At 42.7% G+C, this 26,125-nt stretch overlaps 8 protein-coding genes and 1 long non-coding RNA gene across 12 annotated transcripts in view; 5 read left to right on the top strand and 4 right to left on the bottom strand.

Moving 5' to 3' along the window:
• LOC130692276 (uncharacterized) overlaps window positions 1-26,125 on the top strand; it is a 70,212-nt gene that overhangs the window by 940 nt on the left and 43,147 nt on the right. The window lies entirely within an intron of this gene.
• Window positions 1,114-1,943, bottom strand: LOC132088559 (uncharacterized). Its single transcript, XR_009422039.1, has 4 exons — window positions 1,831-1,943; window positions 1,697-1,753; window positions 1,463-1,632; window positions 1,114-1,403 (listed from the first exon to the last, which is right to left on the bottom strand). It is a non-coding gene; the product is annotated as an uncharacterized LOC132088559 (long non-coding RNA).
• Window positions 1,215-2,173, top strand: LOC130692177 (probable methyltransferase-like protein 24). Its single transcript, XM_057515254.2, has 2 exons — window positions 1,215-1,713; window positions 1,778-2,173. Exons 1-2 carry the CDS (start codon window positions 1,242-1,244, stop codon window positions 2,170-2,172), a joined length of 867 nt encoding a protein of 288 aa, XP_057371237.1. The 5' UTR covers window positions 1,215-1,241; the 3' UTR covers window position 2,173.
• On the top strand, window positions 2,186-3,309 carry LOC130692269 (uncharacterized). The gene is made up of 2 exons (XM_057515351.2): window positions 2,186-2,667; window positions 2,740-3,309. Exons 1-2 carry the CDS (start codon window positions 2,282-2,284, stop codon window positions 3,170-3,172), a joined length of 819 nt encoding a protein of 272 aa, XP_057371334.1. The 5' UTR covers window positions 2,186-2,281; the 3' UTR covers window positions 3,173-3,309.
• Window positions 3,229-5,686, bottom strand: LOC130692257 (pancreatic triacylglycerol lipase-like). Its single transcript, XM_057515338.1, has 14 exons — window positions 5,628-5,686; window positions 5,486-5,568; window positions 5,397-5,419; window positions 5,278-5,334; window positions 5,051-5,213; window positions 4,878-4,978; window positions 4,670-4,797; window positions 4,431-4,583; window positions 4,252-4,362; window positions 4,071-4,194; window positions 3,872-3,993; window positions 3,696-3,810; window positions 3,448-3,630; window positions 3,229-3,382 (listed from the first exon to the last, which is right to left on the bottom strand). Exons 1-14 carry the CDS (start codon window positions 5,680-5,682, stop codon window positions 3,322-3,324), a joined length of 1,479 nt encoding a protein of 492 aa, XP_057371321.1. The 5' UTR covers window positions 5,683-5,686; the 3' UTR covers window positions 3,229-3,321.
• LOC130692273 (uncharacterized) lies at window positions 6,076-6,914 on the top strand. Its single transcript, XM_057515354.2, has one exon. The coding sequence runs from the start codon at window positions 6,174-6,176 to the stop codon at window positions 6,912-6,914; it is 741 nt and encodes a 246-aa protein (XP_057371337.1). The 5' UTR covers window positions 6,076-6,173.
• LOC130692268 (myeloid leukemia factor-like) lies at window positions 7,063-8,903 on the top strand. The gene is made up of 6 exons (XM_057515350.2): window positions 7,063-7,214; window positions 7,544-7,769; window positions 7,829-7,918; window positions 7,990-8,191; window positions 8,250-8,451; window positions 8,528-8,903. The coding sequence occupies exons 1-6, from the start codon at window positions 7,168-7,170 to the stop codon at window positions 8,601-8,603; spliced, it is 843 nt and encodes a 280-aa protein (XP_057371333.1). The 5' UTR covers window positions 7,063-7,167; the 3' UTR covers window positions 8,604-8,903.
• On the bottom strand, window positions 8,900-10,421 carry LOC130692274 (proteasome activator complex subunit 3-like). Its single transcript, XM_057515355.2, has 6 exons — window positions 10,306-10,421; window positions 10,047-10,079; window positions 9,743-9,888; window positions 9,515-9,683; window positions 9,261-9,431; window positions 8,900-9,198 (listed from the first exon to the last, which is right to left on the bottom strand). The coding sequence occupies exons 1-6, from the start codon at window positions 10,324-10,326 to the stop codon at window positions 9,010-9,012; spliced, it is 729 nt and encodes a 242-aa protein (XP_057371338.1). The 5' UTR covers window positions 10,327-10,421; the 3' UTR covers window positions 8,900-9,009.
• On the bottom strand, window positions 11,533-24,257 carry LOC130692236 (MAP7 domain-containing protein 1-like). 4 transcript variants are annotated; one of them, XM_059497443.1, is made up of 9 exons: window positions 24,134-24,257; window positions 18,460-18,593; window positions 17,992-18,287; window positions 17,707-17,843; window positions 17,107-17,349; window positions 15,954-16,574; window positions 14,525-14,675; window positions 13,287-14,333; window positions 11,533-13,191 (listed from the first exon to the last, which is right to left on the bottom strand). In XM_059497443.1, the coding sequence occupies exons 1-9, from the start codon at window positions 24,183-24,185 to the stop codon at window positions 12,549-12,551; spliced, it is 3,324 nt and encodes a 1,107-aa protein (XP_059353426.1). In that variant the 5' UTR covers window positions 24,186-24,257; the 3' UTR covers window positions 11,533-12,548. The 4 variants fall into 4 exon arrangements, with proteins under 4 accessions (XP_059353426.1, XP_059353425.1, XP_057371295.1 ...); XM_059497442.1 differs by having other exon boundaries at window positions 18,460-18,596; window positions 24,134-24,250; XM_057515312.2 differs by lacking the exon at window positions 24,134-24,257 and adding an exon at window positions 21,694-22,513 and having other exon boundaries at window positions 18,460-18,596.

Here is a 26,125-nt window from a genome sequence, read left to right as displayed (position 1 = left end):
TCCTTTTACCACTCATTATCATTTACCTTTATCCAAACGTATCGTACCTAGTCTTCAAAACGAAATGTTCTCTTGCAAACAATTAACAATTCTGGAACGGATGCAGTTTTGGAAAGAGGCTTTTTGATGAACATTTTTTTAGCAAGAATGTCAAGCTTCATTCACTTCTTTCGCACATGAAGTCAAAACGAGAAACAAGTCAAATAGCGCCATATCTGTGGATTTCAGAAACGAATAATTGCTTTTATGTAGTATTACAATTTCTGAAAATAAATTACCAACCGCAAAAGCTTCGAATTTTAAGTCCTCGTCAGACGTCAGGCAAGAAGGGATTCCCCGTATAAGAACAACGGCTTACGCCCATCACACCAATGGGCACAGCTGCGCCCTGGGCAGTCTACCTTTTTAACATACTCATAATGCAGGAATCGTGTTGCATCCCGCGATACAGTGCGATTTCAATGCGCAATAGCCAAGGTAGGATAAGGCTGAATTTCTCGAATGATTTATGTGGACTGCTAAGGTTCCACCTTCGAATTTCTTTACGGCCGGTGCAACGAACTTCTTTTTTCTGAAAATACCCTCCACTTTATTCATCCTGCAGTTTTCTCAGACGGAGGACAATAAAACGACCGTTGCTGCTCAAAAAGGTCACGATGTCTGGGTTTTTGTTGTTAAGGCGATTTGGCAAAGCCCCTCGATCACGCGCGCATAGAGACGGCCGTGATTTGCGTGTCACATTAATCAGGCTGCTTTCTGCTTGTAGCACGGTTAAGCGGTTTTGGATTCTACATCTGAACCACGTCTAGAATGCAAAAGCATTTCGATGTTGAATCAAAATATTCATTTAAAACATTGAGTTATCTTTAGTTACCTGTAATAGTTTAGTCGTGGGAGATCTGTTTCAAGATTTCCTGCTGCTCACGGCCATCGCATACTCTTTCTAAATAAAAGGACATTTCCGTTTGCTAAGTAACATCAAGTATTGTGTTGTCAGCGTTTGGTTCACAAAGAGACAGGAAATTCAACGCGATAGGCGGGTCTCTAGAAAAGAACGTGAAAATAGTTTATACTTTCGGAGACAAATGGTATTTCATTTCAAGTTCTCCTCTTTAGCGGCATAACTATATTTCCTGGTCCATCCTAAAATGGTAGGTTTAAATCAAATATTACGAAAGCAGTCGTTCTTATAGGTTTAACATTTCTCAAAGAAGGAGTGCCAACATGTTACTCGATTGACGATGGGACTCTTATTCCTCGCATCAGCTGGATTTTACATCGTCTTTATCGTACTTTCTTCGTCATCCATCGACTGGAGAGGCTCATACACTTGGTCTACCGTTGACAACAGCATTGCTGTCGGCCACGATTACTTTCTGTGGCGGAACGATGGTTCATGCCATCTGTATTTTGAATTTGGAGGCCATGTTTACCGGGACGAAAATGAAACCGAAAACCTTACCTTAGCTGGAATTGACGGCCAAAAGTCCGTCTGTCTCGATCCAGGTCTGGCTCCGCCACCAGGGATGTGTGTCGTCTATTCATTTGGCCTCTCAGATGATAGGTCTTTCGAATCAGCCATGGCTGAATATGGGTGCGATGTCTACGCATTCGATCCGTCGTTTCAGTTTTCTAACATGCCAAATAATTCACAACGCATTAACTACTTCGACATTGGCTTAGGAACAATGAATACCAAAAATGATTCTCGCGGTAACGGCAATCACGACGTTTCAGCTTTCCATCAGCTTTTCTGAAGTATTGTGGTTCGTTTTAGGGTGGAAGATGGCTACGTTAACATCCATCCGTAAGTACTTGCTACACAGCTACCGGCCGATTGACTACCTAAAAATTGATATCGAAGGAGAGGAATGGCACGTCTTGGACCACATGTTGCAGGACGGCCGCAGCCTACGATTTATCAAACAGATTGGCATAGAAGTTCATTTGTTGGATTCCTACCGCCTCCACTACTACCGCAATCTTACACAGCGACTTGAAGCCTCTGGATATGTCCGTTTCTTCTCACGGCAGAACCGCTGGAAGACAAATGCTTACGAATTGGCCTGGTTCAATGTCAATTATTCTTCCAAAAGTCAGGTAGCAATCCGTGCAGACGGTCGGAAGGAAGACGATATGATGGTTAATTACAAATTTCCGCCTATTGTATAGCACAATTCCAATAAAAAGAAACATGTCAGCGACCGACAGGCCACGCCCATCTGCTCTAACTGTTAAAGTTTTGGTTAAACATTTAAATTATAGTTACTAAGTGGGAAGGATGATAGATCGTTGGCGGCAAAGTGCTCTCGTCTCCTTTATTTGCCTTGTCCTTTTAGGCTTCTTCCAACAGGAACAAATACTTTCTGCCTTTCATTTTCCACCTTTAACATCAAATGGAAATTTGACGTGGAAGGAAATGCTGCCGTTTTTCTCTAGGAGGGACATCTTGGCCTGCAAAACTTATTACGAATTTGGTGGTGTGATCAATCGCTTGCCATCGTTGACTTTTCTTGACGGACAGAAATCTGTTTGCCTTGACCAAGGCGTGGCTCCCATACCGGATCAGTGTGTAGTTTATTCCTTCGGAAATAACGGTGAATGGTCGTTTGATGAGCAGATTGAATCTTACGGATGTTACGTCTACGTATTCGATCCTTCTGTTTGGTAATTGTGTTTCTTTGTTGCATACCTTCATCAAAAGAGATTGTTCCATTTTCTACCGTTTTCGACGCACAGGTACTGGAAGCATCATCATTCAAAAAAGGTTCTGTTCTATCGTGTGGGTATTGGCGAGAAGGACGACGAACGGAACGAACGCGGTTGGAAGATCATGAGCCTTGCATCTCTCCGTCAAATGCTTAATCACACAAACACCGTCATAGATTACCTGAAGATGGACATTGAAGGGGGAGAATGGCCTGTCCTTTCCCGTTGGCTGGACGATGGAGATTTGTTAAATGTTAAGCAACTTGCAATGGAAATCCACCTGGAAAGCCCGGAGAGCATCCCTGGTAAATACAATTTACTGCAGCGATTGGAAGCTTCTGGTTTTACACGCTTCTTTGCTCGCGAAAATCCCTATACAACAAATAGTTATTTGGATAAGTACAATGTAACTGGGCCCAGTTGTTTGGAGTTGGCGTGGTATAATACGAAATTCGTAAGCTAATCCCAACAGCTCTATTTTTTGAAAGCTGTGGTATTTGCAGTATTTTGTAGCCAAGATTTGTTTCATTCTCTTGTGTATGCTGTCTAACTATGGTAACCATTAAAATGCAATCGCTCGCCAAAAGGCGGATTCTAAAGTAAATTCATTAGTTAAACTGGGTACACTGTGACGTATTCATTGTCGGGTAAAACAGCTCCCTGGAAAATGTTACTTAAAACGGAAGGAAAAATTAGTACAGCTTAATTTTAGTTGAGAATTTACTGTACGCAACTTACTCGACTGCGTTAATAGTGACATTGGCTTGCTGAACAACTACCCTTTGTACGACGATTTCATTTTCCTTAAAAGCATCCTTTTGGTAACGGAGACGGACAGATCCAACTTTCCCGATACGGTAGGCATTACTTCCGGCTACTGTCACGTACTCGCTAAGAATGAATCCATTCGCTATGATTCCGCTGCACGCAAAATATAGGATTTTAATGGCTGTAACATAGTTTGGCAGTCTAAATTTTAATTATACTTGTAGAGTTCGTCTTCTTTAGTCTGGCCAACGTCACCAATCAAGATGTATTTAATTGAGCCGTAAGTTTCGATTTGATTTGGAGACACATCCACTTCCATTCGAAGCACCAAGTCTGATATGACATAAAAAGAGTTACGTGCACGTTGAGAAATGTATTTATGTTTGCTACTTACTGCAATACGGTCCTACTGGTTGGGTATCAAGATGGAATGTGCCTCTAGCTGGATAGTTTCCTGTGTGGTAACCCAAAGACGTGCAGGAGTTGACGTTGCGGCATGTGGAAAAACAAGTTCCTCTTTCAGAAAAAACAACCAAAACAACATTAATCAATATGTTTTCAATATTTCAGAGGGGAATAAATGCAAAGCGTACTGCAAATAGCTGTCCCACGATGAGCACGAAAAGGCGGAAAACGGGCAGAAAGAGTTGATGGATTCAACAAAGTAATCAACAGCTCTCATGTGAGAACAAACATACGGATCAATGGAAGAGGCACCTGAAAGAGTTATGAAATAAAAAACAATTCCTAGTAATCGTACAAAATTTAACTTACCATTAAGGTCGGTCAAGGTAACCAAATCTTCAGGTTTGTTTACTAGGTTGTCGAGGGTATCTTGGCACCCAGGTTGCGCTTGCCCATTATTAACGTAAATGTCGACATGGCCTTCGTGAAGGATGTTATCAAGGATTTAAGCAGTTATTGTGTAAAATGTTTAACAAAGCAATCAATACCGAGATTAGTCAGGAAACCCAAACCGACATGATCTCTTCCAAATGATGGGTATGTCGAATCGGTATGAACAATATCCACCAGAAGTGCGTCACTAGGGTCCAAACGAGTCGCTATATCACCGCCCTCGAAATAGATCGTTGACGGGTCCAAACCTGCATCAGTTTCATAAAAATTAGATAAATGCGCGAACTAGACAAAAAAGAAAGGTAAATAGTAAACGAACTAACAAACATTTTACCTGTGATACGTCCAATACCGTAAAGACGGTGACCAGTGTAGCTGGCTGCGTGAGCTCCAAGATCGTGACCAATAATATGAATGTTGGCATAATCCAGAATAGTTTTTGATGCGAGAAAAAGAATAAAGCTACAAAAATTTAAAATAATAGAAAATAGAAACAAAAGGAAAAGATAAGATGTAGTAGATACATTGGCTAGACAACTCACAGACTAATCTCAGCACCGACCACTTGTGTGTTGGTCAAAGCCCGGATATAAGGCAATCCTGCTCCTGGTGCCCAATCAACGCGGATTATGTTGACGTCCTCCTGTAAATCAAGGAAGCGTTACCATGTTGTACTTTAGAAAATATAGTATCAATGTTGTAGGAAGTCCCTCACGTTAATTAGAATTTCCGCAACGGAAGACCTGATCCATGGGTGGTTGGCATCATTCGTCCAACCGTGAACTAGAAATACCGTTTTTTTCGTCGAATCAAAAGGCGAATTGTATAATCCCAGTGCGTCGTCTTTTACAAGCGTAATAGGTTCCGTTGGATTTTGCCTTCAATGGAAAATAGCAGAGAGCGTATTAGAGTTAGCGAATGAAAACATTTAATTAAACAAACCTCGTGTTAAGCAGATAACGTGTGTTGATCACCGCCGGATCTTCGGGTAAAGCTGAGCTAAAGAATATTTAAATACACTAAAAGATAATAACAAATGAAACGTTGCGAAAGGAACCTACATAGGTCGAACGTCAGATGTCCACTAAAACACCGAAACAAAAAAGAAATTTAAAAATAGTTCATGATTAGTTGGAATAAATTTTCTTACGGGCGATGCCGTAGTGAAACATCCTAAATCTCCGTAGCAAACTGTCTCACTTGCTTTAGGATTTCCCTCATTAATAGACGCTCCTAAGTTTTGGCAAAGATGCTTGAACGTTGAACAGGAAAGTAAATTTAACTTGTATTACCTGAGCTTGCGGCAATGGCTAAACCCAGCGCAACAAATAAGCGTAACACACCCATGGCGGAATGGCGTATGAGCAAGTGGCTACGTGAAATTTTACCAAAGCCCAAAGCTATCAGTAATATTGTCTATGCATTCCTTACCTTAATGTTGATATGAACAGAAGTTTCGATATGCCAATAGTTATCACCATCCGCAGATTACGGGCGTCCTTTGTGATCCCTGTGTAATAGGGAAACCCCACATGCGGAAGAAACAAAAACATTGAAGATGTTCAAAAAACAAAAACAAAAATAAATACCTTCTTTAGTTAGGGGTCAACTTTGCATCGTTATGTTGATTTTACGGTTTATCAAGTCATAATCCGCATACAGGTTATAACCTCAGGAGACGACGTTCTTTGCCTGAATTCTTCAAGGTAGTTTGGATTAAGTGAACATATGTCAAATAAAAAGAGATTTTCGTTTCACCTGATCATCAGTCGAAGAAGTCTTCTTTGAGTAGTAAGGAAGTGAATTTCTTCTCCAAATATTTGTTTTGAAAGTAAGAAATGAGAAAGTGGTTGGAAAATGGTCTGCTACTTTTTATCTTGGCTGCGGTTGCTGGGCGAGATGGTTCAACTCCCGAAGAGATCTGTCCCTGCCAAGCTGAAGATGCGTGTCAAAATGATCGCCACATCTTCGGTCGTGATGAGCTGGACATTGAGAAATTCGGTCTGATTTCTCCTTGTCGCGAAGTTGGCGAATTTCCATGCTGCCCACGTGAGCCACCTCCAGCCAAAGAAATCAAGCTGACACAACAGGATCTTCAGGATTTCTCACCGGCTGAGCTTGCTGAACTTGGTGTTATGCCTGAAGGCACTATTGGCTCCTCTTCTCTTCCACTTGCGGAACAATCAGATCAATCCAAATTAATTCAGCAAAATCAGCCACCGATCGATATTACGCAACCGGGAGCAGCGTCATTGGCTCCACATGGAGCCACAAATTTTGCTCCTAAAGTGCAACATCATCAACAGAAAGCAGTCCATCCTGCCCAGCAGCAAAGTCCAGCTACCATGCCGCACAATCAACCTGTTTATCAACAACGACCCGTCTATCAACCACCGCCTACCTATCAACCATCTCCCGTCTATCAACCACCACCTGCCTATCAACCATCTCCCGTCTATCAACCCCCACCTGTCTATCAACCGCCGCCAGTTTACCCAATGCGTCCTTCTCCGCGTTATCCTCCACCTCAGGTGTATCGCCCTCCTCCCATGTACAGACCACCTTATCGAAAATACTAAAAAAGCCAATTATCGTCAATACAGGAAAATGTAAACGCTCTACTGACTCAATATGTAACTGGCCTAGCCTAGTTGTGACGTGTGAATACAATTTATCTATCTGGATATTTGGATTGGCAATGTTTTTTACTGGCAACAGCGCAAGGCGAGAGCAGAATTGAGTGAAAATCCATTGAACGCTGCATACGGTTATTGAGTGTTCGCACTGTGGAAGTACTGTCGAGAAACTCAAGTCAAATTCAACTTTGCTATCATGTTTGGCTCATTTCTTCGGGACTATGGTGAAGATCCGTTTTTTGCGTGAGTTTCTTTTCCTTCTTTGGCTAACCAAACATTGGAAACCAACAACCTGAGGCCTAATAACCCGCTCATTCGTACCGTTATTTGACATTTCCTTACGCCCTAAACATGCAACTCTCTTTGTTATTACCTCATAATTCCCAGACTTTCGGATTTCCTTCCCATGGTCGATCATTTCCTTGTTGTAGAAGTTCAGTTTTGAACCAGCCTTGCTTCAACAAGCCCACCAAAAACAAACAGCTTACATATAAATATTGCCTGTACAATATTCAAGTTCATTTTGTTTACGTTCAGGGTGAAAATAATTAAAAATTTTGTTGCACTTACAGGGGAACAAATCAGTTGATGCGTCAGATGGATTCAATGATGAACTCCATGATGCAAGATCCATTTACAAATATGATGCCAATGCATCACCAGATGATGTCTATTCAGCCACCTCCTCAAAGGCACTCTGTTGGTTCCATGGTTCCATTCGGAGGAATGCCAGGCTTTCCGATGGGTATGGTTGATCCATTTGGCATGCCTTCAATTGGGCAAATGTTCCAGAGCTTTGTAAGTTAAACAAATTTTAAGTAAGAGATACACTGAATTACTCACAAAATCAATTTTAGGGCCAGTCTGGTTTCGGTGGTGGGGCAAGCCCGATGTATAGCAGTAGTTCACTCATGACAATGACAACTGGTCCAGATGGCCAGCCACAGGTGGATTAGCTTAATTTTTTTTCTAACTTGGCATTTCAATTTGGCAGCAAATGGCTTATTTCCGCTTGTAGGTGTACCAAGCTTCAACTACCACTCGCACAGCCCCTGGAGGTGTGAGAGAAGTTCAGCGCAGTGTGAGCGATTCACGCAGCGGGGTTCGTAAAATGGCTGTTGGGCGGCATTTAGGAGAGCGTGGGCACGTCGTCGAGAAAGAACAAAACTACTATACAGGAGACTCGGAAGAAAGAGAAGATTTCATAAACATTGAAGAAGGTTGTTTTGTAACATATTGGTGGCGGGCAATTGTTTACTAATTCATTTCGATGAACAGAAGAAGCGCATCAATTTGACGAGGAGTGGAACCGAAGAGCTCGCGTCCACCAGGGAATGCATGGTCCTTCTCGTGTAGAAATGTCACGTCCACATCACCAATCCAATTCATCCAGCTATATGGGAGCACCTCTAGCCATTACAGCTGGACCTAGCCATGAAGTTGACCGACCAAGATCTCGTCACTCGACTCATTCACGCGGGTGAGTTGTTAAACAGCTACATTGATTTCGAAGTCATTTGTCGTTTTTGCTAACACTTGGCGTTTGCTCAAAATAGATTGGGACCGGATCGAAATGCTAGAAAACGAGACGGAAATCGTAGTGGAAAGAGTCGTCACGAGACTTCAATGTAAATTCTTGGTTAGGAATAAAACTTCGAAAGGAATCAAACTATAAAACTCAATAAAGCTCCAAAATCGCCAAGTTTGACATGCACGTATTTACCTGCAACATGTATCCCTCCTGAAGTGTTGAGCAAATCCTTTTTCTTATCTGCTTCTTACTTCACCTTAGTTCTGTTGATCTGTTACTTTAGAATCTCACACTCTCGTACTATGAAATAAAAAACTTCAAAACGGAATTTGTTAGTCATTAGCATATAGGCAAACGCGAATCGTGATCGGTGTCGGAAATACAATAGCCCAAAACATTAATTTCCATTGACTTTTTAATTTATCAATCATGAATCCTTCACCAGTAGACAGGAAATCGGATGGAAAGTCCCGGTGAATATGTTCAATCGAATGTTCATCAAATGAATCAGTATAAATTGTCCACGTTGGAAGTACGTGGTTTTTTAATTTTTTCTAGATTTTTCATAATGATGTCGTGCAGCGTTGAGTAATGGTTCCGAATCTCGCACATTACCAATTTCAAACTAACGTACTCTTTTTCATCGAGCTCTTCTACTGTTACTCTGAAATCTTCCACGTGCGGATATTTCGTTACCTGGTTATAAAAATACATACAAATCAAGAAGTTTTTTCACGACCAATGAAGTAACGGCTTACCTTTGTGACAATTTTGCCTCTTGTGATAAAGTACCGAGAAATCTGATCAAAAAAAGCAGCAGCCTCAGACTCAACTGTTCTTATTTCAGCTAGCATATCTTCCTGGATAGACACCCCAAAATTGTTTCCATCTTCAATTTTTGGGATCAAGAATGAGATCCACATTTTCAACTAACAGAACAAAAGTATGGTCAGCTGAGATTTCAATATTTTTTGAAAAGAAAGTAGCAAGCAAAATGAGAAACATAAGTTACCAGGTTCGCATCTTCCACTAGATGCCATATGTAAGGTTTGACGATTTTTATCATCTGTCTTATGTGAGAATTACATGGGACAATTCCAGAAGGTAGCACCAATACAGGTGTTCCAGCAGTAACTTCATCCAGTTTCCTTTTCTTGGTTTCCGTTTCACAGCTGTCGTGGCTGAACAAAGAAAACTCAATTGGATTTCAATTCGACCAACTTCAGATGTAAATTAGTACTTGTTGGAAATGATGGGTGAAGGGATTGGAACTTTAAGATCTTGGTGAACTTCTTCAAGATTCTTGGTGCTGAAGAGTGGTGTAGCAAGGAGATCATTCAACTCTACAATCTTTCTTGGGAATCCATTATTGATAAGGTCCTCTGCCTGCCGATAAACAAAGGAATAAAGGAGCACAAACCTTGTGGAAAGTTTTAACATAAAAGTTTTCATGCAGGGCAATCCCATGTGAGATGAACGAATACAAACATTTGGGTTCAAGCCAGAGAAAACTTATGATCTTTAAACACGAAGTTGGTGCCAACCTGTTTCTTAACTGTTTCCTTGTACTGCTGCACCTGGAAAGCAAAATAAGGAATCGTCAATGATGATTCTTATTGGGAAGATTCATTTATTCAAACAATTTCTTATAGGAACATCAACGTTTGAATCATCTAATTTTATTCGTGAGTTGCTAGAACTAATGTTAGAACAGGAAATTTTCGATAGTTTTTCCACAACAGAATAGAATTAATGCTAAACACAAACGTCGCAAAGCCACGTTATTCCAATTATTATTCTTACTTTTTGAGCATTGTCGGCCATTTCAGTCAGTGGCTTACAAACTTAACCGGTTAACTTTTAACTATTGCAAGAGCCATGTGTTGCCAACAGCGTTGCCTAATGAGCCTCTGAGAATTGTTTTTCCAGCGAAGCTGGCCAAAAATTGAAAAAAATGCAAAGGAAAGGAAGGAAAGACCGGCTACTTTTACTAGTAGTTGTAGTTTCTGGTCACATAATAATTTGTTAGGTGCTTTACTGTTGCCATGCGGTGTTTACGCTTTACGCCCCCTACCGTTGTGTTCCAATATTTTATGCTTTTATAACATTATGTCACTGCCACAATCGGGACTTCTAAAGCATAATACCCCTACTTTTTCCACGTATTACTTTTTATCAGTCTGAATAAAATTTTATGCACTGCTACTACTACGCTACGTAAGGAAAAACAAAAACTTACGGGTATCGAAGAGGGTCACATAGCCCGATGATAAGCTGCCTGCATCCATGAACCGTCTTTCAGGCCATGGGGAGGCTAACGAACAGCCTACGAGTTCCGATCACCTCTTCTCTACCTTCAGTTTGTGGGTCGATCTTTAACGTGTAGTGAACGGTACTACAGATCGATGTGAAGCGTCTGTGTACGTGTCGTGAGTGGTGTGTGTATGTGTGTGTGTTTTTTTTTCTGCCATTTTTAGCCCCTTTGTAGTAGGCATGGCTCTTCTTTCTTCTTTCTTCTTTCTTCTTTCTTCTTTCTTGAGTCTTTTCTTCTTTCTAGAGGCTTTTCTTTCTTGAGGTAGATGATGTCCGAAGTGATGTATGTAGAATCTTGCGAATCCGATGTGATGAAGAATCTTGCGAGTCTTGAATGACGTATTGGAGGGTGGGAGTGGAGGGTGGTGGGAGGAGAGGGGGGGAGGGAATGGAGGGCTTGGCGGAAATTGGCGGTGGCGGGACTTGAACCCGAGGACTACAGATTACAAAGCGTGGGTGATAACCACTGTGCCAGGACCGCACATCCCAAACAAATTTTGCTTTGGATGTCACCCATTGACATAGGCAGCTTATGTATATAGGAGGTGTAAGTGAAGTATGGAGCTGTGGTACAGTTCGCGCCTGCCATGCTTATTACACGGGTTCAAATCTTTGCCCTTATATTATTTAAATATTTTTTTTTTTTGATTTTAACAATTTTTTTCCTCCAACTACTAATCAAATACTGAAGAGGAAGTTAATGCTCATCACGAAACGTTGAGATTACAAGAGTTTATTCATCTTATACTCCAACACGCCGGAGAAAAACGAGTGTGAAGGGGTTGTACACATTAATTCATTTCTTGGAACTCGTTTCCTGTTTTATTTTATCTTTTTAAAGTTCTAAAGACACTTCTCCCTTCATCACAACTTCGAAACTCTCCAATCCTGGTGACAAAAAAAAAATGAAAAAAAAAAAAAAAAAAATACGCACTCGAAAACACGCACGAGAAAGGGGATGGAGTGGGGTAAAACGGGCGGACACACCTTCATTGTTACACATTGAAAGGTATAGGTTCTTCTATGAAGGGGCAAAGAGAAACATGGACAAAGCGTAGGGAAACCTAAAGGGGACGAAAAATACATTTCGAAAGTATATAAGAATTGAATCAAGAATGCTATAAACATCCTAGAAAGAGGCAGTTTGATAGAAAAAGGGGGAAATGAAAGTCTCGTCCGAACATAGACATGCAGATGTTTATGAAAATAGTTAAAAACTAATCGACCGCGATCGCAGTGGGGGGAAAGAAGAAAATAGTTAATCAGCTGCAACTCTTTTTTTTCTTTTTCAGCACACAATTTTCCTCACGAAGACAAAAACAAATCTTTTTGCTAATAAAGCCCGCGGCCAAACGTGTTGGAATACAATAAAAAAAAGAAAGAAAAAGAAATCGATTTTGGTTACCAATTGAAAAACAAAAAAAACAAAACAAAATGGAGAGACTTATTCAGAGCGAGGAAGAGCAGTTCATCTACATTTGATTTTTCTTCACGTTTAAATAAATTCTTTTAAAAGAAAAATGAAGGAAAACAATGGCCGTGATTGATCCGTCTCTCAGCGCGCTGAGCCCCTCTCTCTTTCATTCTTCGTCTACCAAGATATTAAGAAATGGATAAACGACGTTTAAAAAAAAAAACGAAAAAAAAAAGGAAAGGAAAGAAAAGAAAAGAGCGAAAAAAAAAAAAAAAAAAAAAGAAAAGAAAATTACAAATAAGTCGAAAGTCTAAACTTTTCAAGCTAAAAATTCGACGTGCTCGACTTCGGCGGTTATGTTGTTGGTACTGGCATTCGAGTTGACGCTGTCAGCGTTGGCGGTGACGTTCGAGATGTCGGGTAAATCACTGGTCGTGCTGGCTAGGGAAGGGGTGAAGTCGGTGGCGTCGATATTCTTGTGATGGTGATGGAAGCCGTTGTTCTTCTTCGTCGTGTCGTCGTCCATCAGCGAATCGTCGTCTGCCGACAAGGACGACTGTCTGTTGCTGTCGTCGCCGTTTGAGCCGTTGCTTGTTTTATTTACAATGTCGCCCAGCAAATCAGGTTGGCTGATGCTGTTGCTGATGCCGCCCACGTTGGTCACGTCGCTAGTTGACTGCCCGCCGCTCACCGCGTTATTGAGCTCGTTGCCACTCTTGTTGTTGCCCGACGGTGGGCCGCTGCTCTTGCCGCGCGTCCGCGCCATGATGGCTTCCACCCGCTTCCGCCTCTCTTGTCGCTCTTCCTCCTCGCGACGCAAGCGCTCCTCGTTCTCCTTGCGCAGCTTCTCCGCTTCCTCGCGGGCCTTGCGATCCTGTTGTTCCTTCTCGATGCGCTGGCGAGCTTCCTCCTCCCGGCGGAGGCGCTCTTCTTCTTCGCGGCGCTGGGTTTCCTCGATAGCTCTAAAAAAAAAAAAAAAAAAAAAGGATAATTTAACATTTCAAATTGAAGCCGTATACGAAAAAATCATAAGATTGATATTTATATAAATGTATACTTTTGAAGGCGTTCCTCTTCAGCTTTACGGGCTTCCAGCGCCAGTCTGTCCATCTCTTCCTCGGCCAATTTCTGTTCGAGTTCCTCTTGCCTCTGTCGCTCCTCTTCAAGGCGGCGTTCCTCTTCAGCTCTAAGGCGCTCTCGTTCGGCTTCGCGCTCCATCTGTTCGCGGGCCAGACGACGTTTCTCGGCAAGAGCCGCTCTGGCTTCCTCCTCGGAAGAGATGATCTTACGCGATTGCAACGATTGCAACGACGACGGCATTGAATCGCTCGAAATCGAGCCCGTCTCCGATGGCGTAGTCGCCCCGGACGGAAGTGAATCGGCCGATACCTGCCCTTCATTATGCGACATTTCCGATGTGGGTACGACGACGACGACGTCGTTGTTCATTTCCGGAATTTCAACTTCCCGCGAATCGACGGACTCCGTCATCGAAACTAAATCGGGTTCGGCAACGACTGCGGGTAAGACATCAACGGTTGCGCAACTGTCGCTTTCATCCACTTTGACGTCGGCCTCTTTCGACTCTGATTGAACATCGACTTCCGGAACGGCGACTTGCACCTGTGGCACGTGCAACAGTTCCGCTTTGACCGCCTCATCCTCTGCCTTCTTCGATGTAGGGGCGGCCGATTTGTTGGACTTGCTCGCCACGTCGTCCGTCTTGGCTCCTTTGGCGCTTTTAGCGGACTCGGTCGAAGCCTTGGCGGGCGTTTTCGCATCTTTGGCCGCCGAAGACGTGCCACTTCTGGCCTCTCGGCTTGGCCGTTTGGCGTTGCTCGGCTGCTGTTGCGACGGAGCGCTGCCTTCGGGACTCTTGTTGGCTTGCTGGGTCGCGTTATTGTTGTCTTTACGCATGTCGGCGCTTCGCGCTCTGGCCGGACGTGGCGTCGCATGTGTCGGCTGTGTCTGTCTAGTTCTCTCGTTTTCTTTCTCCTTGATTTCTTTACTCCGCTCGCGGCTAATGTTTTCTCGCGATGCCCGAGAAGCCCGAGCCGCCTCGCTGAGCGACATGCCCGTTCCGGCTATGCTCACTGGACGTGGTCTAGATTGAATATTATTATTATTATTATCATTAGATACGTCTATCACACGAAAGGTTCAATGATCACGACCGTCTTTTTTTTTTTTTCTTTTCTTTTCCATCACGCAATGAAAAATAAAAAAAGGGGGATGGAGAGAAAGAGGTCGTGGAAAAAAAAAGAAAAAAAAAGAAAAAAAGAAAAACTCATTTACTTTCTGCCTCCGGCAGGAGCGGTACGTGCTCGGACGTGTCCACTGACGCTGGCCGTACTGCTGGCCACTGTGGTACTGACGCTGCTGACTTGACTCAAGGCACTCAGAGGCCTCGTCGGCGAGGATGGTGTTATATCTCCACTCCGTAGACCTTTTGTTTTTCCCCATTTCCGATCGTAAAAAGAAAATGCAGAAAAAAAAAAAAAATTCCAAATAGATATAAAAAAAAAAAATTCAAAAAGGAAATGGGAGTCGGCAATCAAAAAAGTTCTTTCGTGGTCATAAAAAAAAAAAAAAAAAAAAGCCAAGAAAAAGGAGGTCGACAGTTCCTGTTGAAGGCATAAGACAAAACTGAAGCAGTTTCCGATTGTGGAAGGAGGGCCAGAGAGAGATGGAGAGGACGGATGTAACATAAGCAACAAACAGCGTGAGGCGGTTAAAAGACTTCACGGTGAATGAGGTTGAAACGAGATGAAAGCTAAATTACCACCACCGACAAAAACAAAAACAAAAACAAGTTTAAAAAACAAAATATAAATTTTTGAAAACGGGGGCCCCGTCCCATGTTGCGGTTTCTTTCATCGCGTGGAAAGATCGTTGCTTGTTTTCTATCCGACGTCACGCCATCATCTTCCACAAGCAAATCGGATTGGGCGCTCTGTTATTTTTTTTTTTTTTTTTTCCCGAACCGACATAAAAAGACGTGCCAGATGTTATTCCAGACACGAAAAAATGTATTTTTCCACCCTTCTTTATTTTGAAATGTTTTTTTTTTTTTTAGAGAACCGTCGTGATGCTATTCAGTCCGCAAAATCGCGGATAACTTACCCCATTTTTTTTTTTTTTTATGTGCCAACTGCTGTCACGCCCCAATTTTCGTTCGGGAAAAAAAAAGAGAAGCAGTTTAAATACCGGTTTTGAATATCAAGATAAAAGTCAAACGACCCACTACTTAAAAAATGATCCCTTCTTCGATCCCAAAAATTATTATTATTATTATTATTTTACTTAATTATCGGAAAATAGTTTTTTTTTTTTTTTTTTTTTTTTTTTAAAAGCCAAAATTTTCCTCTTCAAAAAGAGAAACGCCTCAATTATTCCACTTCTACTCCCTTTCCGGGTTGCCGACGCTCTCAATGCCGTACAAGGCCGATATCCAATTTTGTGGTATAAAAAAAAAAAAAAAACACGAAAAAAGCCATCGGACGTGAGCGGTTGTGCGACCAAGACACAATTTCTCGAGGAAAAGGATAAAATAGCGCAGGTGTTGTGAAAGAAGTTTTGAGCAGAAAGCGAAGAGAAAAAAAAAACACCCAAAAGCGAAAAATTTCAGCAATAGGCCGCCACGAGCGATCGTCATCTTTCACGTTGTCTTTCGTTGAAGTCGGTGGTTTGTCTTTTTTCGACACAACAATTTGTTAACCCATACCATGATGAGGTCGTTGCGACGGCGCGTGCTGTCGCGCTTTTTGGCGCAATCGTTCAGCTCGTGTCGTTGTTGTTGTCGTCGCACCGTTACGAGGTGTCGTCGATCTGTCGGTTGCGGACGAAGCGCTTTCTTTGCAAGGAGAAGGACGGCCAGGAGCCAAATGAGACATGCTTTTAGACATGCTGCGATTGCCGCGTGCTGCAATCGTTCCTGCAGAAGACGACGGGGCGGGTGTCGCTGACGTTCGGGTTGCGGGTCGAGACGACCGGGTAGCGGTGTGGGCCGGTTTGTTAGAAGAGACTGACTGTATAGTGGCATGTTGGGGGGTTTCTGTTTCGTGCAAAGGCTGGAGGGGGGCGGTGGAGGGCGAGGGCAATTGATTTTGCGAAAGTCGACGGCGCGGTTGCGACAGTTGGTCCAGTCGCGACAGTGAGACCGACATACCTGTTGAGCGGCTGACGGATCCCCGGCTGGACGAAGCGCCTGATGAGGAAGCGTAGAGCGGAGAGCGCGGCGACCGGTCGCCTTCGCCCCGGTGGACGGGAATCGTCGGAATCAAATCCGTCCGCTTCCTCCGCCCACCTTGCACGGCCGACGTCGACTGAGTCATCAAGTCGTCGCCTGATAATCACCAACAAAAACATATTCACCACGTTTTACAACAACAAATTAAACAATAAGTAACCCAATTCAAAATCGAAACACGTACACACACAAAAAAACAAACAAACATGCAACGACGATAAAAACGGACTCATTTGCATTGGTTAATTGCGATTGGGCGTGAGCCAATGCCCCTCCCCCCCCCCCCCCAACGTCAAAACAAAAAGGACGCACCAGACCGTGAGTCGTGTGTGACAAACAGACGATTAAGAAAAACAAAACATAAACGGTAATGAGACAAAAGCACAAGGAGAAACGTAAAAAAAAAAAAAAGCGAATAATTATTGAGAAAGGCATCGTATCGATTGCCAAATGGCCATGCAGGGATGCATTAGAGCGGATCTCTTCTTTTTTTTTTTGCAAAAATAAGGGCATTCCATATTAATCCTTCATTTGTTTTTGTTTTTTTTTATCCGATCGGGGGACGATCACTCATGTCAACGGTCGTGCACCAGCGGATTTGAAACAAAAGGAAGCTGAAAAGCCTCACCTAAAAAGAAACATCCAGCACCAAAGAGTGAGCTCGTATGAGGTCGCCCAGCCGACCACCTATTGTTGTGGCGGTGGATCGACGGGTGGTAGACCTCGGCGGGCTGGCATTGTTGGCCAAGAGCCGAAATCGTGTCGCCAACGCTAGTCCCTCTCACCGAAGACGACGTCATCGCTTCTGACGCTCGACGGCTATTTGCCCATTCAACTTCTTGACTCATTCGCTTGCCGTCGCTTTCGTCATCTTTTTAATTCAGTTTTTTTTTGTGTTCAAAAATTTCACGTTGGCGGACATGGCGTCATCATCAATGCGCGTGTTTCAAGTGTACAGAAAAATACAAAATAAAGATGGGCGATTTTGAAACCGTTGTCAAAATTGTTGGGGGGAAAAAAATGTACAAAAGCCTCAACCGAATCAAAACGACGGCGATAAAATGTGGGTGTGCAGAAAAAAAAAAATAAGAAAATTGGCGAAAGAAAAAACAAACAAAACCCCCGCAAAATAAAACCAATTGAAAATAATAACAATAATAATAATAACTCCTTATACGAGAAAAAAAAAAAAAAAAAAAAAAACAAGAAACCAAAACATATTTCTTACCTTGATTCTGATCGAGTCCAAAGACTGAAGAGGCCCGGAGTTTGTTGTTGTTGCCACCGCCGTTGGGCGTGGTTGTCTCATTCAACATGACGCGTCCATGACTGGAGGCAGACATGACATTGGTGGTTGACGTGGCCCTGTGTCATATTTTTTTTTTTTTTTTTTTGATTCGTTTCAAATTGCACAAAATATTAAAAATAAGAAAATTCAAAACATTTCAAATAGATTGAAAAAAAAAAAAAAAATAATAATAATAAATGATGGTGCTTGTTTATCTTATCTGACCTTCTGGAACCCCAATAACTTGAGCAGCTGTCGACAGGTTCCAGCATCCTGGGCGTGGAACTGCCGAAAGCAAAGGCGATGGATCCGCGTTCGTTGCGTCTCTTCAACTCCTGCCGGATGCCGCGATCTTCGCTGCGCCGCAGCATGGCCTCCCGCCGTTCGCGTTCCGCTTCCAGGATGGCTTTCTTGCGCTCTTCGACCTGGGTGCGGCGCTCCAGGTCGCGCAGGCGCTGCTCCTCCATTCGTCGGCGGCGCTCCTCTTCTTGTTGTTCGCGAAACTTTTGTGTCGCCAACGCCTATTGTTTTTTACGCAAATATATATATTCAAATGAAATGACACACACAAACACTGAGAGAAATCCGCATTCAAGATGGCCGGGTAGATGAAAAAACAATGGGCACACGATAATAATAAAAAAAAAAAAAAAACTTTTGAAAGGAGAAGAGTCAAACAGTTATTGTTTTTACTTGTTGTTTCAGCTCCTCCAACTTGCGCTGGCGCTCCTCGTTCTGCCGCTCTCTCAACACTTTGGACCGCTCCTCCCGCTGGATGGCCGACGCTGCTGCTGCTGCTGCGGCTGTTGCTGAACAGCTCTCCTGCCCTGCTACATAATCGAAACATGAAGTTCGACGAACTGAGAAAAGTAAGGCAAAAGAGAAGATAACAAAAAAAAAAAAAAAGGAGCCACACACACACACACACATGCAGAATCAGCGATCTGGATCCGTTTCTCTCAGCGCCTTCCACATAACACAAAAACATAGAGATACAAGAGATAGATGTACAAACAATAGAAGGAGAGAGGGGGGAAGGTAGGTAGGACTACATTCCAATTGAGTGGACACACGGCCACGTGTTCAACAGAGCAAAAAGCCCCTCGTGACCAATACGTCACCGCAAAATAAGGACGAAGGGGAGGAGAAAACAACTACCCACCCTTCTCGTTGTTCACGCTATGAACGACAAAAAAAAAAAAAAAAAAAATACATAACTGTACACTCAACTCAAAAAAGCTTTTTTAACAAGAAAAAATAAGGCCGGACCAGACGGGATCGGACCGGTTTTTGTTTTGAATTTCATTCTCAAACTGGAATTTTTTTTTTTGTTTCTTTTTTGGAATTTTTTTTTTTATCAAACAGACTATCCAGCAAATGCAGCACCCTAAGCAAATGCACCTGTTTTCTTTGCTTCTTCGTTCTAATAAAAAGGGAATCATGACGCAACGGTGACAAAGATACGATTCTTCCGGTCATAACGCGACATGTCGTAAAAAGAATGTCGTGGACGCCCTCGGAGAAACTAAAGCGACACTATCAAACTCGCTTGCACTCCTATTTTTGGTTTGGGGCTTCGTGAAAGAAAAAAAAAAAAAAGTCCAGTCACGATGGAAGAACCGGATGATGTGATGACACATCTAACGGATTTACATACGCGCAAAGGATAAACAAGCAGGTCAATTTCAACGTTTTTGATATCGTTGAATTGACGGGAGCACAACACGAAAACATCGAAACATCACGTCGGCTTCACGAGAAGCCCCGTGTCCATTTTTTTTTTTTCTTTAACGTGATTTCCAAAAAGAGATGAAACGAGAGTGCGAAGAGGAGGTAAACTAATTCTCGCGTGACCACACAAGGACGAACAAAAGAAGAAAACAAAAGATGGTGCTCATCTTAGATGAAATTTCCCGTCCGTCTCGGACAGCAAAAAGGAAATAGGCGTGCACGGTACATGGCCATCAATTGGATGTCACGGGCCGACGAGTTGCAGCCCACAACCTTAAGTCCTCTACACATAGAAAGAAAAAAAAGAAGCCACTTCCGCAATGGCCGGGTGGATGTGAGGAAGCCGCCACCGCCCCGTGAGTGTGCGGCTACACATCCGTATACACGCATTACGCAACGCAACTACAACTGCACGAGAAACGCCATCGCTCAAACAATACACTCCCGGTGCGCTCACACACCAATTAGTTTGCACCGCGTAGATTGTTGTTGTTGTTGTTATTACTGTCTCGTTGTTACCATTTTTCTTTTTTTTTTAAAGAACATTTGTATGTGTACATTTCCCTTTCCCTTAATGACAATTCGTTGGTCAATGCATACGTCACGGACAACGCAACAGACGTCCCTTTTTTTTTTCTTCTTCTTTCAATTGCCTTTTTCCTTTTTGTAACTTTCATTCAATTCTCTGAAGAAATTAAACAAATTGTGATGGGATATTGAAAAAAAAAAAAAAAAAAAAAAAAAGCCCTTCAGCTATTTCTACACATGGACACTATCCACGGGGAGATAACGGCCCGGCTTTTTTCAATTAAGTCTTGGAGCGTGAAATCAGACGAAAAAAAGAACCAGCACACGCGCATTTCCTCGTAATCGTGGCTGATTGAAATAATCGTCAGTTGTGTGGCGAATCGGGGGTCTCGACGAGTCTGAGCTGCGTCTCGGATGAAAGAGGATCATTGCGTACGACGCTTGCTATCTTTTTCAGTTCACATGCAATTGACCATCAATTTCGGGAATGAAGACGAGGGGCCCTCCAAAGTCGTACAGACGACCAAAACACACGCGCGGAGCCCACAGTGCGAGCCCAGGGTGCAATGTACTGGACAGTAAGTACACGCTCGGATAGTTGCACACATACACACCTCTCTCTTTCTCCCTTGTCTCTTCGACACTTAGCCACACACACACGAAACCAGCGGGAAAGGAAAAAAAAGCGAGAGCCAATCATCGGCTATTCAACGGACTGTTACCTTTCCCTTTTCTTTGGAACGGACCGCAATGAAGCGTTGTAAACTTTAAATCCCAATCGCCGGATTAAAAAAAAAAACAGGTGAGGGGAATGAACTTTAATTTTGTTGCAAAAAAAAAATGTTGAAAAGAATTACGAAATTGAACCATATTACAGGTAAAAGAGCCAACAGGCAAAGTCGAAGGACACGCGAACTCGTTTTCTATTTTCTGTCCACGCGCATTTTATATCGGAAAAAAAAAAAGATAAATTAATAAGACAAATTCAAACGAAGAGAAATTTTTCGTTTCCGCTCGTTAAAATACGACAAACATTTCCTTTCAAATAGGGAAAAATAGTGAAAGGAAAGCGATCGGAAACTCCTTTAATCTAAAAGTAAAGGGGGGATAGCGACGGTAAATTCCAAAGTTTAATTGGCTTCTCGATAAAAACGTCGTTCTAAACTTTGATAGCCTTTTCGCTTAACATTCTTACGGGTTCTCCGTGAGGGGAAACGAAGGGCGAGACCGAAAGAGCTCGAATTTTATTTTGGGCTTTAAAAAAAAATCGAGGGATATAGACATTCCTGAGTCGCTTGTCACTATCGATCCTCACAGCGTTAAGCTTTTTGTGAGTTAGTGGATAACTAATAGCAAGTATCCTTTAACCTTTCCCTCCATCCCCTTTGCCTTGTTGTTGGGTGTTAAGAATCATCAAGCAACAAGAGGACATGGCCCCTTTTTTTTTTTTGTTACCATCAACAATATAAAATAAAAAAAAGGCCGAGGATAAGAAAAAAAATGCGCCTTCGAATGAAAATTCCGTTACGAACTCCCGTGGAAAATATGTCAGATATCCCGGGTCTCTTTTGTTATATACGATACACTTTTCACATATAATGTACTTTTTCGAAGGTAAGAAAAAAAGTGTTTTTAAAAAAAAAAAAAAAAAAAAGGCAAGAAACTTACGGTCGGGTGATGTGGCTATAGCAACAAAAGGAGATTGTGGTTGGCTTGAAGGATTGACCGAGCTCCAGTCTAAAGAGCGTCTCCTGCTGTGCGCTAGCCAACTATCGTTGGCGTCATGAGACAATGAGGACCGGTCGTGTGGGTGGGACAAGAAGGGGGTCAGGGAATAGTCTCTACTGTCTCCCCTGCCGTGACCTATGACCGAGTGAGCCAGAATCTCGGCCAAATCCGCTTGCAACCAACCCGAATCCATCGTTAGAGCGCGCTCGGGCAACAGGATCAAATGATCCACTTGATCGCCCAACGTGTCCCAACACTGCACAGACCAGGTGGGACTGATTTGGTCATGTTCAATGATGCCATCCAGGCCATCGTTTCGATCGCTAGCAGAACTGGTTGTCTTGCTACTGATGAGGTTCACATTGTGACCTAGTGTCACATGACCCCGTCCTATTCCCATTCCTACGCCGACGCTCATTTTTTTTTTTGTGGTTTTCTTTGGTCTCAAATATACGTCACCCCTTTTTGTTTCTGTTCGATTGGGGGTGGACAAATGGAAGGTGACAGTTACTCGATTTAAAAAAAAAAGGCAGCACGAACTGCGTTCAGAGTGCGTAATCCTATCCAGTTCAGGTTTCTTCAACCCTACCGTGTATGTTGTTACGGCGAGAGCTAAACTTGGTACGGAGACACTCGAGATGGGCGGATCCCCCCCTTTTTTTTCAAACACCCTTTTCTTCAACACAAATAACAACCCATCAAAGTGCGTTTTAACCAACCTCCCCACGCAACAAATCCTGTTAGTTATCAGGATTTTTGTTGTTGCTTGTCGGGTCAGTAAAAAAAAACAAAACAAAAAACAATCGATGACTCGTGGATGGTGTCTGAGAGGAGGGTAAAAAAAGCACGTCCACTTGGAATGAAATCGCCGAACCAACTGCGGATCAGACGACTCGAGAAAAAAGAAAAAAAAAAAACACACGGGGCAATAGCAACAGCACTTGGTCGGAGCTCCCCAAGCTGTTCTGACGTTTTCCCAGCCGCACGGGCAGCCTTTGGCAATGGAGGCGGTGGCAATGAAACCCGTACTTTGATATTTTTCTTTTTCTGGCTCCCTTTTTTTTTTTCGATTTTCATTCTAACGTCGTCTTGTGAATTTCAACCACACGCTACACACATGCCTTTAGTTGACCACAACAACCTGAAATAAAACTTTATTTTTTATTTTTACCTTTCTATCTGCATCCCCCCGCATCGCAATCTAATCGAGTTTTCTTGGACAACCGCCAGGATTCAAGTGGAAATGTGCTAACAGGTTCCAATGAGAGGGCGAGATTCTAACACCAACAACTCGCCCATTTTCAATGGGACTCTATAGCAACGGCCATCGTATGGCTGTATGACGTCATGGCCAAACTAAAGTAACGGTGACTGTCCCTGCCCTTCTTCTACACTACGATCCCTGACTGTGCCAAAAAAGAACCTGCTGATGGATGGTCTTTGCACTGACACACAAAAAAAAAGAAAAAACAAGAAAGGGAAAGAATGGAATCTTCTTCGATGCAAGACATGACGGATAAAAATCCTGTAGCAGCCATTTGGTGACTCACCGGGTGCCGATATCTCAGGCAAAACACTTTTTAAAAAGTGATTACAGCAGTCAATCAATAGCTTTCGCTAGAATGACGAGACACTAATACAGACTCACTCACACGCAGATTGGGAAGATAGACTGTGGGTCGCGACCTAAAAATTTTCGCAAAAAGAGACCACGCACACAAATGAGTCAGTTGTGTTTTGCAGAAGGAACTGACCCACATCTGGTCAACAGAACCTACAGACTGTGACTGCTCTGTTAACACAGCTTTTCAGCTGAGCAAGTATACACAAGGGGAGTGAAACAGAGTTCCAAAACAGCACATCAGTTGCCATAGATATAAATATTTGGGGATGATGTGCCATCTCGGTTACTTGCTGTTGACAAATGGTGAGAGGATTACGGTCACACACATGTAGCAGGCACATTGCCTTCACGTGATCAGGCTCAGTAAACAGAGATGCAAATCTCTTTGGAAGGAAAGTGGGAGTAGGCAAGAGTTTTGAGACTGGTAACGGATAGGTTTGAATGAACTGAAACAAGGATGCACTAGGATACCATGGACATCTGATTCCATGATGATAAAAACGGTTGTCGTATATAAATTACGATTCGCCTGAAAAGGTGTCAATTTACCCCAAATTGAGGTGAGAGCAAATTAGTAGTAACAAAAAAGTGTGGGTGGGTCCCAGATACGTATGAACCCTCCCTTCCGTTAGTCTTAAACATGAAATTTTGAGCTGAACGTACTCATATTGGTTTCAAACGGCCGCAATGGAAACTTTCCTTTAATTGATAGCAAGGGAAAGTTTATCAATGAAAACAAAATTCAATTCAACTTACTTTCAGGAAATTCTGTAGAGTGAGAGCAGGGACTTTCGTTACACGAAGCCATTTTTTTGACAGTCGGTCTCTTTTTCTCCTAAAATACAGACATCGGTTCGCACAAGGGCCACTAGATGGCTTTCACTTTCTAGCAAAAAAAAGGAAGGGCAACGGGTGGCGAGGGAAAGGGAAAAGAAGTTTCATGTCCGTGTACACTAACCACTTCCGGCAAAACTCTTCATTTCGTTATAGAATGTAAAACAAAAACAAAGTAGCATTACGACTTACACTCCCAGCATACCTAATCTGTGTCTCCAGCAGTGCGAAAATAAAATGTAGAATGAAGCCCATATGAAATTCACTGATAAAATTAGTCATCTGCATTATTTGTTCACTAGTGCGTCACGTCTCGTTATTTACAGTCAATACGTAACGAGGTCACACCAGAAGCCCCACCCTTCTTCTCACTGGTTAGCCAAGAGTACAACAACAAAAAAGGCAGGAGAAAAAAAAGGGGAAGAGTAATAAACATGTCCCAAACCTGATGACGGGATTAGAGGCTGGTTAATCCATCATTGTTAAGTCCATATCAAACGTTGACGAGCTGCATCATGATAACCAATCTTAAAAGGTGGTGTCGTTGACACTTGACGAGCTCCGCATTCAAACAAGAACTGAATTAGGACAATATTTTTAAGGCAATGCTACATCGTGTGTAACAACAAACTGGATCCCCAATTAAATGCAAAAGTACTGAAATGCAGAACGATTGTAACTGTATTTCGTCTGCACACAATCAGGGTAAACATTAGGCAAAATCATAAAAAAACTACTCAGTTTGTCTACCAAGGTAGTTCAACAGTCAAAATAGGAATGGCTCATGCAAACCAACGTTTGCCGAGAAGGAACAGGTGGGTTGTAAAAGGTGTGTTTATTTTGTATATCAATTAAAATGTTAAGGATGTTTGCATGTACGGATGATTGATACGTTTCTCGGTTCGTAAAGGTTTACAATTCGAAATTGAATTCACATAAGCCGCTGCCATTTCGTCGCAGTAAAAGACGTTCACGCCATTCTTGGCGTCGTTCAGCTATTCGTTGGAAATACCGAAATCGTTGTTGGCAACACGCAGCAATGACGTGGTATAATTCGACTCGGATTCCCGTTGAAGCGTGACTCGTCATAACATACAGGCGCGCACGCACACCTCTCAGAACTTCTCTTTAGTAACCGACGTCAGAACTTTTCAAGTTTGCAATAAAGGAAATCAAAATGAATGATGTCTTTTCGTGTTACCCTAACAACTCGAGCCATGGAGTCGAAGGATGAAACTGTCACGAATAGCTTGAACATCTTATACAATTGATTTATCATGACTAGCTAATATGTCGTCATATTGTATGTAAAAAATTGCTATTTTGAAAAAGAATTACCTTCAAAGATTAAACCAACTCGCAAGCCACATAATCCTTGAACAGTTTGCTCTCTTTCTTCTTTTCCAGTAAAAATATTCTTCGTCGGCTCCTCCCTAACTGTTGAAACACCTAGGCAGTTCAACCTTTATTGTTGCATAAAAATAATGTACGTATCAGACGATGATATTGTGTTCTTTATGATGTGGCGGCGACGAAGCGCGTCGCTTTTCCCACTAAAAAAAAAAAAAACAACTAACTTGAGATGCTCCTGAGGGCACTTCCTCTTGCAAACCAAAAGAAAAAAGGCACGTAGCTGCGCTCCATTAAACGGCGAGATGTTACTCGTTCTATTGTTGCGGACGTTGCGCTCGACGGATTCTGTTAGAAGGCGCACGCACCGCATCCGCAGAACCGCAGCATCCGCTGGAATATAATAGCTGTATACCTGTTGGCCGATGGACTCGCCCAAGTCCGACAATTTTCAGCGCCGTGTCCCATCGAGTTCGTTTTTCTTTTCAATTTTTACGACTTCCTTGTGCATCGCTGCGGATTCAGTAGGACTATAAAGCTTTGGTAACAGTAGGCCAAAAACGG

The sequence above is a fragment of the Daphnia carinata genome, chromosome 1, assembly GCF_022539665.2.
Source record: "Daphnia carinata strain CSIRO-1 chromosome 1, CSIRO_AGI_Dcar_HiC_V3, whole genome shotgun sequence".
Lineage (NCBI taxonomy): Eukaryota > Metazoa > Arthropoda > Branchiopoda > Diplostraca > Daphniidae > Daphnia > Daphnia carinata.
This window is presented reverse-complemented; position numbering and strand designations above follow the sequence as displayed.